At 44.6% G+C, this 18,760-nt stretch overlaps 1 protein-coding gene across 1 annotated transcript in view; it reads left to right on the forward strand.

Annotated features, from left to right (window-relative positions):
• The window catches only part of LOC143925618 (uncharacterized), a 198,252-nt gene that overhangs the window by 127,614 nt on the left and 51,878 nt on the right, over positions 1-18,760 (forward strand). Inside the window, exon 26 of the mRNA XM_077450089.1 lies at positions 14,206-14,232. Within this exon, the coding sequence (XP_077306215.1) occupies positions 14,206-14,232 (27 nt within the window). The remainder of the gene's footprint in view (positions 1-14,205; positions 14,233-18,760) is intronic.

An 18,760-nucleotide genomic window follows, 5' to 3' on the forward strand; every position in this document is an offset into this window, starting at 1 on the left:
GTCAGCACAGCACAGGGATGGTGGGAGCCCCTCATAATATGCACAGCAGAGGTACAGCCCCAGGAGGAAGTCAGCATAGCACAGGGATGGTGTGAGCCCCTCATAATAAGCAGCCCCAGGAGGAAGTCAGCACAGCACAGGGATGGTGGGAGCCCCTCATAATGACCACAGCAGAGGTACAGCCCCAGGAGGAAGTCAGCATAGCACAGGGATGGTGGGAGCCCCTCATAATAAGCATAATGACTGAGTCGTCGTCGATTCGATGACAACTGATCCGAAATCCGTAAACAAAAGTTCGTATTCCGTACAGAATTCGGACGCACGGCAATTCGTATTTCGAATCCTCCCGAACGTACGAATTTTGGGAAATTCGTACGAATTTGAGATTCGTACGAAACGAATCGCACATGTCTACTAACTAAGAGGGTAGTAGATAACTCTTATAGGTCCTGGGAAAATAATATAATTTAAATATAGGGACCCTTGCAGCGGTTTCCATATGCTAGCCGCCCCCCTTTTCTTATTCTTCTCTTAGTGTTTTTTACTGTCACTTCATTGTGTGTTTTTTTGCCACTTATATGTGGTATATTTCTCTCTCCTACTTATGGAATATTAATACTACAGTGGCAATACAGACTACAATACTTAGTAAGGATATATTTGCCCACAGTTACATTTAGTATAGGTAGCGCCTGAGTCCCTCACTTTATTTCTTCTAATTACACGGTCATGCTACACTGTACCCAAACTATTTTTTTTTATCATTTTGTTCACGTAAATAGAGATTTCTTGGATTTCTTTGATCACTGCTGGGTTTTTTTTTGTGCAACAAATAAAAAAGACCGGAAATTTTGAAAAAAAAAGTTTTTCTTTGTTTCTGTAAATAAGTAGGTTTTCTCCTTCATTGATGGGCACTGATGAGATTGCACTGATGGGCACTGATGAGGTGGCACCAATGAGGTGGCACTGATGAGGAGGCACTGATGAGGCTGCACTGACAGGCACTGATAAGGTGGCACTGATGGGCACTGATGAAGTGGCACCAATGAGGTGGTACTGATGAGGTGGCCATGATGGGCACAGGTGATGGGCACTAATATGCAGCACCAATGGGCACTGATAGGTTGCACTGGTGGGCACTCATAGGTTGCACTGATGGGCATCAAAAGGTTGCACTGATGGGTACTTATAGGTGGCACTAATAGGGGACACTGATGGGCACTGATGGACATGGATAGGCACTGATAGGTGACACTGATGGACACTGATGGGTGGCACTGATGGGCACTGATAAATGGCACTAATGGGCATCACTGATAAGGAGACATCTGGCAGGCATTAGTGATGGGCACTGACTGGCGCCATTAGTGGGCACTGATTGGCATTGATTTTGGCAAAGATTGGCATTCCTGGTGGCCATGGGTGGCATACCTGGTGGTCATCAGTGGTGGGCATCCCTGGTGGTCCTGCTGTATTTCTCCAGAGCCTCTTCCATACTCTGGAACTCACTACCTCCACCAGTCTGGCTATCCCCTACTCTTGCTACCTTTAGGTGATCCATGAAAACTCCGCTCTTCAGGGAAGCCTATCACATCTCCAACTAATCTTCTTCCACTTACAGGTACATTAGCTCATTCCCCACAGTTACAAACTTTTGTACTAACTGCCCCACCCTATTATATTGTAAGCTCTTCTGAGCAGGGCCCTCTTAATCCTCTTGTATGTTATTTTATTATAACTGTATTGTCTCTGTATTATATTGCAAAGTGTTGTGTAAACTGTTGGCACTATATAAATCCTGCATATTATTATTAATAATAATAATAATAATAATTATTATTATTATTATTATTGCTATTTCATTCAACCCCTTTCACTGCTGAGCATTGCCATTTTTTTGCCTTTTGGTCATCTTGGCCATTTTGCACGGCAAGTAAAGTAGATGTTTGGAACTCACTATAATTGAGTATGAAGGGAGATCATATCTGTTGTAGAGAGACAACCCCATTTCAAGGTGTGTATTAGCACTTTCACCCCAGTTTTTTGCAAACAAAGGCATGCTGATTGTACACCAGTGGTCTGGGTTCATAAATATCCCAGGATTAGAGCTCAGAGGTACCACTTGGAGACAGCTCCACCCAGGCAACAGGAAGTCTGGTCTAGGAGTCAGGAGGACTCCACCCTACAGGCATGAGGTCTGCGTATGAGAGTCAGGAGGACATTCACGTTCCCTAGGAGAGAGAGGCTGTAGCTGGTAGTGCGAGCATACGCTCTGAGGAGCAACCCAAAGACCTAGGCCTGAGGTCTGAAACAATGGTGCTGAAATTGAGTAAGCCAGGTGGCTGAAGGTTTGAACAATACAGTAATGGTGGAACCCACTGCAAGGGAAATTGTTGTTATTTTCTGTGAACTTTGTTTCCTTTAACCACTTTCAGACCGGACCATTTTGCTGGTCAATGACCAGAGGTCTTTTTACAATTTGGCACTGCGCTGCTTTAACTGGTAATTGCGCGGTCATGCAATGTTGTACCCAAACAAAATTTGCGTCCTTTTTTTCCCACAAATAGAGCTTTCTTTTAAAGGTATTTGACTGACTCTGCGATTTTTATTTTTTGCGATATAAACGTAAAAAGGCCGCAAATTTTGAAAAAAAATGATATTTTCTACTTTTTGTTATTAGAAAAATCCAATAAACTCAATTTTAGTCATACATTGAGGCCAAAATGTATTCAGCCACATGTCTTTGGTAAAAAAAAAGTCAATAACTGTATATTTATTGGTTTGCGCAAAAGTTGTCACATCTACAAACTAAGGTACGTTTTCTGGAATTTACGCAGCTTTTAGTTTACGACTGCCTATCTCATTTCTTGAGGTGCTAAAATGGCAGGGCAGTACAAAACCCCCCCAAATGACCCCATTTTGGAAAGTAGACCCCCTAAGGAAATTGATAAGAGGCATGTTGAGCCCATTGAATATTTTATTTTTTTGCCTCAAGCGATTGAATAATGACAAAAAAAAAATGTTTTTTTTTTTTTTTTACACAAAGTTGTCACTAAATGATATATTGCTCACACATGCTATGGGCATATGTGAAATGACACCCCAAAATAAATTCTTCTGCTTCTCCTTAGTACGGGGATACCACATATGTGGGACTTTTTGTGAGCCTAGCCGCGTACGGGGCCCCGAAAGCCAAGAACCGCCTTCAGGCTTTCTAAGGGCGTAAATTTTTGATTTCACTTCTCACTACCTATTACAGTTTTGAAGGCCATAAAATGCCAAGATGGCACAAAACCCCCACAAATGACCCCATTTTAGAAAGTAGACACCCCAAGCTATTTGCTGAGAGGCATGTTGAGTCCATGGAATATTTTACCACAAGTTGCGGGAAAATTACAAACTTTTTTTTTTTTCACAAAGTTGTCACTAAATGATATATTGCTCACGCATGCCATGGGCATATGTGAAATGACACCCCAAAATAAATTCTGCTGCTTCTCCTGAGTACGGGGATACCACATATGTGGGACTTTTTGGGAGCCTAGCCGCGTACAGGGCCCCGAAAACCAAGCACTGCCTTCAGGCTTTCTAAGGGCGTTACAGTTTTGAAGGCCATAAAATGCCAAGATGGCACAACCCCCCCCCCCCCCCCAAATGACCCCATTTTGGAAAGTAGACACCCCTAAATTTAGGGGTACACTAGTGAGACTAGGTAATAAATGGCGGGTGCCCTGAAACTATAAAAAAATAACTAACCAACCAGCGTCACCTGTAACAGTTATATGGTGATCACTGGTGAAAGGGTTAACTAGGGGGCAATCAGGGGGCTTTATGCGGTAGTATATGGGGGTCCCTGGCGCTATAAAAAGCTGCGGTGAACCTAATTACCTACCTGCCTAACTAGCGTCACCTGTGACACTAATACAGCGATCAGAAAAACGATCGCTTATTAGGCTGGGTTCACACTGGAGCGATGCGGGAACGCCACGAATCCGCGGCGGGTTCCCGCATCGCATGCCTCCCGGCGGCAGTTCACACTGCCCTATGCGAACTGCTGGGAGTGTCAGTGAAATGTTAATGACACCCCCAGATCAGTTCGCATATCGCAGTGCGATCTGCAAACTCGGATCGCATGGTGTGAACACCCATGCGATCCGATTCTGCTGCGGACCAAAAAAAGGGTCCCGTGCGAATTTGCGGCGGGTGCGGCGCAAATTCAGCCATACTATCTGTATGGCTGAACTCGAATCGCACAGAGATCGGATGTGATTTGCACTGCAGTGCGGTGCGAATCACATCCGTTCTCATAAACCGCTGCAATGTGAACCCAGCCTTAGTGACACTGGCGACGGGGGGTGATCACGGGGTTAAACCTTTATTGGGGGGGTTAGGGGGGTACATTAGAACTAAAGGGGGCTAACCCTAACTGCCCTAACAGTTATTACAGTCACAAATGACACCAATGCAAAAAAAAAAAAAAAAATGCAATTGGTGTCACTGTGACGGCAGGGGTAATTGGGGGGGGTGATCGGGGGGTGAAGGGGGGGTGTGAGTGTGCCTGGCATGTTCTACTGTATTGTGTAGTGTTGGTGCAACTCACCGATCCTCGGTGCCGGAACGAAAAATACCGACACGGAGGAGAGATTATATCACTTCCTCTGCCTGTGTTTACATTACAGGAGAGGAAGTGATGTCACGGAGCATTTCCATTCGTCGGGAGCGATCGCGAGGGGGTGGCCATGAATGAATGGCCGCCCCCTCATCCCGGATCGCTCCCGAACGAATACCGACCGCCGCAGGCACCGGGGGGGGCCCGATCGGGCCCCCCACCCGCGGGAAGGCAGGGGCATACAGGTACGCCCATATGCCTGCCCGTGCCATTCTGTTGACGTACATCGTCGTGCGGCGGTCGACAAGTGGTTAAATAAAAGTGGGCTGCCATGCCCTTAAGATGCAATCTGGACTGCAACATGTTCCTAAAATCGCATGCACCACTTGAGTTGAATCACACCGATATCTTAAAATGTGCATATTGAAGACAGGCTCCTTTAATTATCCCACACTTCTGATCTATATGAAATAACAGCAGCAGGTCCCGGGGGTCTTGGGAAGTAGGGATAGGCCGAACACACCCCTGGTTCAGTTCACAGCAGAACAGGCCAAAAATTTGTTCGAACATGCGAGCACCGTTAAAGTCTATGGGACACGAACGTGAAAAATCAAAAATGATAATTTTAAGGGTTAATATGCAAGTTATTGTCATAAAAAGTGTTTGAGGACCCGAGTCCTGCCCCAGGGGACATGTATCAATGCAAAAAAAAGTTTTAAAAAGGCAGTTTTTTTGGGAGCAGTGATTATAATAATGCTTAAAGTGAAACAATAAAAGTGAAATATTCCTTTAAATATCGTGCCTGGGGGGTGTCTATAGTATGCCTGTATATTGGCGCATTTTCCCTAGCGTTTAGAACGGTTCCTGCACAAAATGACATTTCTAAAGGGAAAAAAAGTCATTTAAAAGTAATAGTGGCTATAGTGAATTGTCTGGGTCTTGGCAATACAGATAAAAGTCATTGAAAAGAACGGCATGGGATCCCCCCAGTCCATTACCAGGCCCTTTGGGTCTATGAATACTAAGGGGAACACCAAAATAAAAAAATAAAAAAATTGTGTGGGGGGGCCCTCCCAAATTCTATAGCAAGCCCTTCTGGTCTGGTGTGGATATTAAGGGGAACCCCGTGCCAAAATTAAAAAAAAATTGTGTGGGGGTCCCCCCAAAAATCCATACCAGACCCTTATCTGAGCACGCAACCTGGCAGACTGCAGGAAAAGAGGGGGGAGAGAGAGTGCCCCCCCTCCTGAACCGTACCAGGCCACATGCCCTCAACATGGGGAGGGTGTTTTGGGGTAGCCCCCCAAAACCCCTTGTCCCTATGTTGATAGAGACAGGGGCCTCATCCCCCACAACCCATGCCCGGTGGTTGTGGGGGTCTGCGGGTGGGGGGCTTATCGGAATCTGGAAGCCCCCTTTAACAAGGGGACCACCAGATCCCACCCCTCCTGTTTGAAATGGTAACGGCACTGATAGGTGGCACTGATGAGTGGCACTGGTAGGCACTGGTAGGTAAAACTCATAAGCACTGATAGGTGGCACTGCTAATGAGGCACTAATGGGCAATGATTGGCAAAACTGATGGGCACTGATAGGTGGCACTGGTGGGCATTGATAGGTGGCACTGGTGGTCACCGCATAGCAGCAGTGGCTTTTCCTGTTCAGGACCCTCTGACATAAGCCGGTGATCAGCTTGGTTTTTTTCCACGTTAGATCACAGAGCACACCGCGCGCAGACAGTGCATGCTCGGGAGGATGGACATGGATGCCCTCCCGGCAATTAAGGCCCGGGCTGTCGCTGTCTTTCGGCTATAGCGCGGATGGGAGGTAGTTAATCATAAACAACAAAAGATAATAACAATTAATACCATTCAGCTGATGCATGTTACACTTTTTCAAGTCATTTTAATCTTCACACAAGTCTTAGCAGCCTTTTAAACATTCAGATGCCTCCTAACATGCCCCCCCCCCCCCAAGTGAAGTTCAATTAACTCATGCTATACCTCCTGCACATTTCTTAAAGGGGTTGTAAAGTTTTTTTGTTTTGTTTTTTAAATAACAAACATGTTATACTTACCTCCACTGTGCAGCTCGTTTTGCACAGAGTGGCCCCCGAACCTGCTCTTCTGGGGTCCCTCATCGGCTGTCTCGGCTTTCCCCCCGCAAGTACTTCTCACGTTCATGCTGAGCTCCCTCACATGGTGAGAAGCACTTGTGGGCGCGCTCCCGAGATACAGCCGGTGGCTATAGCCACTCACTGTATCACTTGGCCCCACCCCGGCGCACCGCGTCATTAGATGTGATTGACAGCAGTGCGAGCCAATGGCTGCGCTGCTTTCAATCCATCCACTCTAACCAATCAGCGGCCAGGCTGTGCGGCAAAGAGGACGTCGGGGGCGAGTACGGGACTTTCGAGGGGTCAGGTAAGTAAAACAGGAGGAGCTGGGGGGGGGGTCGGTACTGTCAGATGTTTTTTTGCATTAAGGTGAAAAAATATTTACCTTTACAACCCCTTTAAACAACTAATTGTGTTGCAAGCACTATAAATCCCATTTCGCACATCTGAGGACTGAACCCTTTTTGCTCATTTTGCAGTGACATAAGCTAAATCTCTTCCCTAATAAATGTATTCATCTATTAAATTCTCCTCAACGATGGCTTCATACGAATACATTGCAGTAACATTCAGTAACATGCATGTTTTATACACAATACTTTGCATGGTACATTGTGGTGACATTCATTTCGAATGACACCTCAATACATAACGATCGGATTTTCTGACAACTTTGTGCGACCGTGTGTATGCAAGAAAACGTTTGGGCCAAAATCCATTGGAAAAAAAAATCTTATCATTGAGATGACCTACTAAAAAGCTAAAAATTTTCACTTAACAAAGTCAAGTTTCGGTAACAGGATGTGATTCTCATGATTGATTCTGCTTCTAACTGGCTCTTCCAGGTTACGGTATTTCAAGAATGAGCCCCTTGCCCCTTTCACCGTTTATTACACATGTCCAGCATTGTTTCTTTGACAAGGAACATTGTTTGTGCATTATATAGACAGATCGCATGACAGATACTAAATGATTTCCTGTCAACAGCACCCAACAGACCTGTTCAGCAGAAAATTCATTTCTTTTGTCCTTTGTCCTTTACTGGAACTAAAATTTAAAAATATTTAAAAAAAAGTAGAATTAAAAGTAAAAATGTCAAACACGTCTGAAAGTCTGCAATGCTTAACAAACAAATAAAAAAATAATTTCCAATATATAAATCAATAGTTAGATTTCAGGTTATTGCCAATTCTATGGTGACCTAGGACACACGTTATCGTATTTATCGGCGTATAACACGCACCCCAAGTTTAGGAGGGAATTTTGTGGAAAAAAACTTTTAGGAGGGAAATTTAAGCAAAAAAAAACGTACATTTAAATGCCCATCAAAGCAGCCTTATCAGTGTCCATCTGAAACCTCGTCAGCATCATTGCAGCCTTGTCATGCAGCCTGTCCATCATTGCAGCCTTTTCATGTAGCCTGTCCATCATTGCAGCCTTGTCATGCAGCCTGTCCATCATTGCAGCCTTGTCATGCAGCCTGTCCATCATTGCAGCCTTGTCATGCAGCCTTGTCATGCAGCCTGTCCGTCATGCAGCCTTGTCATGCAGCTTGTCCGTCATTGTAGTCTTGTGCATCAGTGATGTCAACTTATGTTTTTAAAAATGGCGCCGCCGAAATGTACTGTGTATCTCAGCGGCGCCCGGAAGTTCTTGTCGGCTTTCGGCCGCTCTCGGCCCTTCTCGGCAGCTTTCGGCCGCTCTCGGACCTTCTCGGCGGCTGACGGCCGCCTCACCCCTACTCGGCATCTTTTGGCTGCCGAGAAGGGCCGAAGGCGGCCGAAAGCCACGAGAAGGGCCGAAGGCGGCCGAAAGCCACGAGAAGGGCCGAAGGCGGCTGAAAGCCACGAGAAGGGCCGAAGGCGGCTGAAAGCCGCCCAGAGCCCAAAAAATCGTGCGTAAATCGTGGAGGATCAGCGTATAACACGCACCCGCGATTTTCCCCTGATTTTAAGGGGAAAAAGTGCGTGTTATACGCGGATAAATACGGTATGTTAAAAAAAAAACCTTCATTTAACTATTATTGACAGACAAATATTATATCTTTATTATATAAACAGTTATTATTTATTAAATATTATTATTATTATAGTGAAAAAAAATTAAAAAATAACGTTTTGGCCTCCCCATCTCCTCCAGGAAATAAATTAGTTGGGTATGTATGTACTGATACAAAAAAAAACAAAAAAAAGGTCACTGCCCCCACCTATAACTGGTCTTCACAGCAAGAAGCACTAGAAGGGCAAACACATGTCAAACAAAACCAAAGAATTTCCAAGCTTAACTTACCAACCAGCCTGCAACCAACCGAATTAACCCGTCTAACAGTATGCATTAAAAACAGGGGTTTAGTTGCACACATTTGCAAATACATGCGTAAGCTGCAAGCCATGGCAAGGCACCCTGTATCCTGCAGACCCTAATGCCGCAGGAGCAGATTTTCTGTCGGTAAAAAACTTGGATGTTTTTTCCGACCGAATTCCGCTCAAGCTTGGCTGGCATACACACGGTCACACAAAAGTTCTCTGAACTTTCGACCGCTAAGAACGCGGTGATGTACAACACTACGATGAGCCAAGAAAGTGAAGTTCAATGCTTCTGAGCATGCGTCGAATTGTTTCCGAGCATGCGTAGGAATTTTGCGCGTCAGAATCTCTACAGATGATCAGAATTTCCGATCAGAACTTTTTCCGACTGGAAAATAGAGAACATGCTCTCAATCTTTTGCTGGTGGGAATTCCACCAGCAAAAGTCTGATGGAGCATACACACAATCGCATTTTCCAACCAAAAGCATCGGTCTTTTGCTGGCCGAATTTCCGATCCTGTGTACGCGGCATAACTCTAACTTTAAAGAGTCTCCACGGTGGGAGCACATGTATTCTGATGGATAAATGAAGGGCAGATGACTGGAGGGAGCCCAACCCTCCTTAAAGTAGTATGTCATATTCCCATCGCACACGTTCCTGGATGCACTCTCAGATTTGGGTGCTGCAGCAACAACCAGCTGGATACTGGTTGAAGTCACGGTGAAGATATTTGCCAGCACACCATGGAACGACACAAATAGCATCCAAATGGGTGATTTATTGCATGATCACAACACAAGGATAGTGCAACATTTCCGAGCCACGCAGTAGGGTCCCTCCATCAGGCATGTAACGAAGGGGCCCTACGCGGCTCAGAAACATTGCACTATCCTTGTGTTGTGATCATGCAATAAATCACCCATTTGGACGCTATTTGTGTCGTTCCATGGTGTGCTGGAAAATATCTTCACCAACCCTCCTTAAAGCGGGAGTAAACCCGCAGATGTTTTTTCTTTTTTTTTCTACCTGCAAAGGAAAAGGCATAATGAGCTATCATGCACCGCATACTAGCTCATTATGAAATACTTACCTTAGAGCGAGGCCCCCGACATCTGGTCCGATCCATGCCGAGGGAGCTGACGGGTATCGCGGCTCCGGTGCTGTGAGTGGCCGGAGCGGCAATATCGTCACTCCCAAGCATGCGCGCGGGAGATTTCATCCCGGCCTGGGTCCGGCCACTGCCGGGCTTTCAGCCGAGAATCCCCTTGTGCGCATTTGCCGCTGCAGTCAGCGGCGCATACCGAGGGGAATATCTCCTAAACTTGTACGGATATTTTTTTTACCTACAGGTAAGCCTTATTATAGGCCTTATTATAGGCTTTTCTGTAGGTAAAAGTAAAAAAAAATGAGTATACAACCGCTTTAAAGGCGCAGGAACACAAAAAAACTTTTTTTGTATTGTTGACATAATGGTGAGCCAACGCACTGACACCTTTTCCATTGTACAACGTGCTGGGTGTTCAGTGTGTTCCTGCGCCTTTAACCACGTGCCATCCGCGCTATAGCGGAATGACGGCCACAGTGTGGACCTGAATTTCCCCTTTTCACGCGCACGCCCTGCAGGTGATCACTGATCACTGAGTCACCGAGATTCGGGTAATCACAGATCTGAGCAAAGGTCTGGTCCTGGCCCCTTACCCCTTAGCGTGAGGAGGAAAAAGCTGATCACCGGCTTATCTGCAAGGGACAAAGAAAAATATAAGAAATGTGCAGCGCTAATAAATGACCAATATAAATAACGTGAAATTGACACGTGGAAAAATATTGACATTTACAGAAATGTTATGAATACATATTAGCATATACTCAATAGAGAATAGTGCCCATATATAAAAATAAAGGACCGCAAAAAAGTCCTAATGTGCTTCAAATGTGTAGTCCAATGAAATACGTGACAGTCACTGAGATCTTGAATGTGCATCAAAAAATAATGTGAATGACATAGAGAGTCCACCACCAGAAGCACAAGTCTCTTACCGGAGAGATTGAACTCATTCAAGCTTTGTGAAATAACCAGAAAGGCTCAGGCCACTGTATGGACACAACCTCCAGACAGACCTTCCAAGATGGTGGATTCAGCAGGTTAAATATACACAGGCAAGTCAGCCCAACCATGAGGATAAAAAAGAAGAAAGGGGGCATATAGTGTAATTCCATGAGGGATATTTATTGTGTAAACATAAGAAATACACTTACATTTCCGAGGTAAAACAAGCGCTTCAAACAGGACAGTAACAATGGAATCAGCATAACAACACTATCTGCAAGGGTCATCGGTCCTGAAGAGGAAGAGGCAATTATGCCTCATCTGTGCCCAACAGTACCCCCTGCCAGTGCCACCTGCCATTGACACATGCCAGTGCCCACAGTGCCCACCAGTGCCACCTATCAATGCCAATGAGTGCCACCTATCAGTGCCCACAAGTACCACCTATCAAAGCTCACCCGTGGTGCCAATCAGTGCAACCTAGCAGTGCTGCCTATCAGTGTAACCGATCAGTGCCCATTATTGCCCCCATTCAGTGCCCATCACTACCATCTATCGGTGGCCATCACTGCCACCTATTGGTGCCCATCAGTACCTCCTCATCATCATACATCAATGAAGGAGAAAAATTACCTGTTTGCAAAGTTTTCTAACAAAATATTTAAAAAAAAAATATTTTTTAAATTCAATCTTTTTAAATTTTTTAACAAAAAATAAAAACCACAGAGGTGATCAAATTCCACCCAAAAGAAAGATTTATTTGCGGGGAAAAAAATGATAAGAATTTCATTTGGGTACAGTGTAGGCCGACCGCGCAATTGTCATTCAAATTGCGACAACGCTGAAAACTGAAAATTGGCTTGGGCAGGAAGGGGGGAAAATGCCCGGTATTGAAGTGGTTAAGGAGGGTTGGGCTCCCCCCAGTCATCTGCCCTTCATCTATCCTCCGAAATACAGGAATACATGTGCTCCCATTGGGGAGACTCTTCAAAGTTGGAATTAGGATCTGCAGGATAAAGGGGGCCTTGGTATGATCTGCAGCTTACACAGGTATTTGCAAATGTGTGCAACGAAACCCCTGTTTTTAATGCATACTGTTAGATGGGGTAATCTGGTTGGTCGTAGGCTGGTAGGTAAGTTGAGCTTGGAAATTCTTTGGTTTTATTTGATATGTATGTACTGATGACTGTTTTACCCAGGGGGTCTAGTTTACAAAAAAAGTGATATTAAAGTGTTACTAAACCCACAACAGTAAAATCAGTCCGTATACTGTATGCAGTAAAGCATGCTTGTAATACTCCCCGTGTAACCTAAATGGTTAATCTTCTGCACTGTGTAAGCAGGCTGTTTGATCCCATCTTCTCTGATCCTCCCCTTCTTCCACTGCCCCCAATCCTTCTCCTGATAGAACAGAGCCTTGTGTTTAGCACAGGGCCACTCAGCACTGTCCAGACAGAGAGTCAGGGGTCCTGCATCCTGATAGGACAGTCAGAGGAGAATGAAAACTCCTCCCACAAGCTTTAACCAGACACCGATAGAAGTGACTGCTATATACTGCTGATGAGAAAAGGTATTTAGCAGTCTATATTTACTAAAAGAATTGCATTTCCATGTTCTGTTTACTGTGGGAGATAAGATATAGCGACTGCAGGCTTCTGGGTTGAGTAATACTTTAAACGTTAAACTAATATTGGTGATGATCAGTGACTTATAGGGACTGTGGTATTGCGGCGGAACAATCTGACACTAAAGCCGCGTACACACGTAGCCGTCTGTCCGACGTACTTAGTCTGGCGGACGTCCGCCAAACTGTCCGTCGGAATTTTCGAACGGGCTACTTGCCCACACACGTCACTTTTTCAGTGGACGAATACGGCGTACTAAGGCCGCCGTACTAAGTCCGCCGTACTAAGTCTGCCGTACTTTCGAAATGAACGGACTCGCCCACACACGCGGAGGAAAGTCCGCTCATTTCGAGCGCGTCTCCAGGTAGGTGGGGCCCGCGAAGGAGAAGTCGCTGGCCCCGCCGCCTGGTATGGACTTAAAGGGGAACCCCCAACGCCGAAAAAAATCGACCCACAACAGACCCTTGTCCGAGCACGCTACCCGGCTGGCCAGGAAAGCACCCCCCCTCCTGAGCCGTACCAGGCCACGTGCCCTCAACATGGGGGGTGCCTTGGGGAAGGGGGGGCCACGCGGCCCCCCCACCCCAAAGCACCTTGTCCCCATGTTGATGAGGACAAGGGCCTCTTCCCGACAACCCTGGCCGTTGGTTGTCGGGGTCTGCGGGCGGGGGGCTTATCGGAATCCTGGATACCGGCCCCCCACCCTATGTGAATGAGTATGGGGGTACAATGTACCCCTACCCATTCACCTGTAAAATAAAAGTACAAAAAAACACAACACACGAGATAAAATACTTTATTGCACAGCTCCGGGGGTCTTCCGTCTTCGGGGGTCTTCTCGCCGGAATCCTCCGCTATCTTCTTGTAGCTCTTTTGCTAGCGGAGGAGTCCGGCTTTCTTCCTCGCCGCCGGCCTCTTCTCCCGACTTCGGGGGTCTTGTCCCCCTCTTCGGTTCTTCTGCCGGGCCACCGTGCCTTCTTATAGCTCTTTTACAGGCGGTGGCCCGGTCTTCTGTCGCCGCTGCCGCCTTCCGTTCTTCTTCTTCTTCTTCTCCTTCTTCTCCTGGAGATGTTGACTCAACGCTCTCTCCGGCCACAATGCCAGGGACGCGCTGCGCGGCCACTTATATAGGGACAAGGGGCGGTGTCACATGGCTTTATGTCACATGGGTTGGTGTCACATGGGTTGATGTCACACGGGGACTGTGACATCGTAAGGGGGCGGGGTCACCATGTAAAAGTGATAAAACACCTGAAAACTCCCTCAGTGTGAAAGGGGTCTAAACTTCAACTATTTCCACCGTGCCTCTATTTCCTATCACTCTTCTGACAATAGCAGGGAGAGAATTTTTACTTATTTTTTAGTTTTCAGAGAGAATTTCTTGATCTGCTCGAAGATTACCATCAAGAGATCCTTGTGTTCCTCCGGACAGATTTCATTTCTAGTAGAATTACATTTTTTTTTCTGGTTTATATGACTGGTTTTTCTTTGTTTTTCCAGAGACCACCAGCGGCTCTACAACCACTGGTAAGTGTGGTGGGCTTATATCCCTCTTTTCGTGTTTTACATTGTTATAGGAAAGCTAAGGGACTTTAAAGAAACCTTGTCACCAGACCATTCATTTCAACAATAATCTTCTCACAAGTTTTATTTTATGCATCATTTTTACCCGTAAAAGCTTCCCTTGTGTAGACATCCAAAAAAAACAAGACTGCTGCTGGCCACCACCATCCTAAATGGGATAATAGAAGCTCCAGATGACGCAAGCTCGTCACCCAAGTGACATTCTATCGTTTTTTAATCCTCTTCTCTACTGGCAGCCACATAAATGATTATGTTGGCAGATGAAGGGAAAGGGAAATGAGCTTGGCCAGCACAGACTAGACATGTGCATTTTGTTTAGTTCTGAATAGAAATTCAGACGAATTTTCATTATTCGGACATTCGGATGCATCCGAATTACCGAATTACAATGCTAACGAATTCAAACGAAAATCGAATCAAATTCGAAAAATGACATTTTGCGACCCGAATTTGGGGCCACGTATCTCAGGGGCACTTATAGCTAGCTAGAAACCCCAAATTTGGTATGCAAACACAGCAGAACTAGCACTACAACATCTCTAAATCTGGGGTTTCTATCCCCAAGTGACCCTGAGATACGTGGCCCCAAATTCGGGTCACAAAATGTCAAGCACTTTTGTGCAGCAGAGAATTACATTTTGCGACCCGACTTTGGGGCCAAATATCTCGGGGTCACTTATAGCTAGAAACACCACATTTGGTATGCAAACACAATCGAACTAGAACTACAACATCTCCAAATTTGGGCTTTCTAGCACCAAGTGACCCCGAGATACATGGCCCTAAATTCGGGTCGCAAAATATTTTCGAATCCGGTTGAAATAGTTTTGAATGCGGTTGAAATAATTTCGAATCATGTTGAATTCATTTCGAATTCGGTAGAAATATATTCGAATTTGGTTTAAATATTTTCGAATTTGGTTTAAATATTTTCGAATGCGACCGATTTTTCAAATTCGGTAGAAAACGAAATGAAATCCGAAAAAGAAATTAACGAATTTAACGAATATAACTAAACAAAATTAATTCATTAACGAATTAAAACGAAACGAGACTAAACAATTTTTTTCCTTTTGCACATGTCTAGCACAGACATTAGTTAGGCACTTTCAGAAGAGGAGAGGGCTGTGACCTGCAGGGTGGGAGAGGGCTGTGCTAGAAATTGACTCACCCTAGAATGCCAATTCAATAGCAAGTTCAGAGGCACATTGCAAGTCAATAAAAAAAGAAGAATGCTACAAGCAAAAACTTTTCTGTGCTTTTGCCTACATTTTTTTAACCACTTTAAGGACCAGGCCTCTTTTTCAGACTCGGTGTTTACATGTTTAAAACAGTTTTTTTTTTTGCTAGAAAATTACTTAGAACCCCCAAACATTTTATATTGTTTTTTTTTTCTAACACCCTAGAGCAGTGATGGCGAACCTTGGCACCCCAGATGTTTTGAAACTACATTTCCCATGATGCTCCACTACACTGCAGAGTGCTGAGCATCATGGGAAATGTAGTTCCAAAACATCTGGGGTGCCAAGGTTCGCCATCACTGCCCTAGAGAATAAAATGGCGGTCATTGCAATACTTTTTTTTCACACCGTCTTACAAGTGCATTGTGAAAGATAATGTTACACCGAGTAAATTGATACCCAACATGTCATGCTTCAAAATTGCACCCGCTTGCGGAATGGCGTAAAACTTTTAGCCTCAAAAATCTCCATAAGCGACATAAAAAAAATTCTACAGGTTGCATTTTTTGCGTTACAGAGGAGGTCTAGGGCTAGAATTATTGCTCTCGCTCTACCGATCGCGGCGATACCTCACACGTGTGGTTTGACTACCATTTTCACATGCGAGCGCTACTCACGTATGCGCTCACTCCTGCGTGTGAGCTCGTCGGGACGGGGTGTTTTTAAAAACCTTTTCTTTTTTCTTATTTATTTTAATTGATTTTATTTATTTTTACACTGTTTTAAAAAAAATAAAAAGTGGATCACTTTTATTCCTATTACAAGGAATGTAAACATCCCTTGTAATAGAAAAAAGCATGACAGGTCCTCTTAAATATGAGATCTGGGGTCAAAAAGTCCTCAGATCTCATATTTGAACTTAAATGCAATAATAAAAAAAAATGTAATTTGAAAAAATGACATTGAAAAAATATACCTTTTAGCCCTTGTACACACGGTTGGACATTCCGACAACAAAATCCGTCGGATTTTGTCCGAAACTTGTGTTGCATACACACGGTCAGACAAAGTTGTCGGAAAATCCGATCGTACGTATCGTGACAACGTTATTTTGTTACGACGGGACTACGTTCAGGCTAGTAGCCAATAGCTTTGGTCTAGGAATTTGATCTGAGCATGCGTGGCACTTTGTCCGATCGGAATTCTCTACACATGATCGAACAAAGTCCGATCTGATCATGTTGTCGGAAAGTTTTATAGCCCAGCTCTAAAACTTTGTCCGTCGGATATGGGCGGAAGTGACGTTTTGACGCCCTCCTATGGTATAGAGACGGGTGGGGGCCATCTTAGCCTCACTCGTCTCTATACCCAGCCATCGATAGGACCCGCGCCCTCTGCCGCTTACCGGAGCCACCGGTAGCGGCGGAGGGCGCGGGAGAGTGGCGGGAGGTGGGGTGTCACCTCTCCTGCTGCCGATAGCAGTGATCTCGCGGCAAACCCACCGTGGAGACCACCGTTATCGCACACACGACCGGTGCCTGAAGAGATGGATATCTCGGTTGTGGCAGCAGCTGCTGCCGTTACCGAGATATCCCTCTTCAAAAATGGACGTACATTGGCGTGCGCCGGTCGTAAAGTGGTTAAAGTTGTCATTTCGGGTTTTATATCACTAATCACGTATTTGCTTTTTTTTAGAGATAGCCAGTAGAACTCTCGGCATTGGTAATTGTGTTTGTCCTTCAGTTGGCTTTCAACTGTTGTCAGCCGGGAAAATTGAGAATTACATTAGTAAAGATGAAGTCAATGTTTCATTGTCTTTAACCACTTGCCAGCAAAAAGAAAAAAAAGACTGCACTATAATTCAGAATAGTACAGACAAAAAAGCTGCCTACATACAAACTAACAAAGTCTGAAATCATATACAAACAAAAAATGTGGCGCTAAAATCTGTGCACATTAAAATAAAAGCATATACATCCCAAAACTCAACAAATGTATACAAATCAACAGTAAATAAAACGTTGCAACAAAAACTAAATAAATGTTGTAAATAAATAAGAGGGGTAATTGCATCAATGTGCAACCACTCCCAAGGTTGAATAAAGCGTCCCATAAAGTGCCAAATATTTAGTGGGTGTCTATAGGAGTCTCTGCGTAGTCAAACGCTGACACTCGAACAGACTTGCCAGAGGTAACCTCAAAGTAGACTTTACAGATGGTGTCACAGTAGAAAAATGTAGGTACTCTTACCAAAACCGTTGGACACATCCACCCTACAGCGGTGTGTCATACAGGCTTTCAGCGCTCAACCTCCTGTGCTAAGGTAAGACGAACTCAGAGGCCAGAACCAGAAGGTAAAGATGATGACAACCCCAAGTGTAGATCAACGGACATCAGGACTGGTGACTCACGGTACCATCGATAAAATCCAATGTATAAGGAAAAGAGATACAGAAAAAAATGGAAAAAACTTCGATGGTGTAGATCAAACTTAAGTTTAAGTTTTAAGTTTGACCGGCACCATTGGAGTTTTTTCCGTTTTTTTTCTGTATCTCTTTTCCTTATACATTGGATTTTATCGATGGTACCGTGAGTCACCAGTCCTGATGTCTGTTGATCTACACTTGGGGTTGTCATCATCCTTACCGTCTGGTTCCGGTCTTGGAGTTCGTCTTACCTTAGCGCAGGAGGTTGAGCGCTGAAAGCCTGTATGACACACCGCTGTAGGGTGGATGTGTCCAACAGTTTTGGTAAGAGTACCTACATTTTTCTACAGTGACACCATCTGTAAAGTCTACTTTGAGGTTACTTCTGGCAAGTCTGTTTGAGTTTTAAAAACTAGCTAATTTCAAAAGTCCAACTTTGGGCAAAATTGTTTAGCTTTAGCTTAACCGAATGAAAGTTAAAAGAAAAATGAGAAGAACGTTCAAATGTCTTTCGGGTTTGCTGTTGGTGACTCTTCTGGGATAATTTCACCTCACTTCCTGTGCCTGGAGACACCAAAACTAAACTATAGGAAATATTGTCATAGGGACAAGAGGTCTCAGACGATAATAATAAAAGACTGAGAGACAATGTAACCTTTCAGCATAGCACTGATATAAAGTGTTTATGGTCATCTCTGTCTCGTTTGAAGAGATTTCCCTTTGATGTTACCATAAATCTTCACAACATGAATGAAGATAGTAAGAGGTACAAAACAAAAGAGTACCTTCTCCTCTATACCTATACAATATAAAATAATACAAAAGAGTACCTTCTCCTCTATACCTATACAATAAAAAAGAATA

This window comes from Lithobates pipiens, unplaced genomic scaffold (genome assembly GCF_037356315.1).
Source record: "Lithobates pipiens isolate NorthernLeopardFrog02 unplaced genomic scaffold, aLitPip1_a1.2 Scaffold_22, whole genome shotgun sequence".
NCBI lineage: Eukaryota > Metazoa > Chordata > Amphibia > Anura > Ranidae > Lithobates > Lithobates pipiens.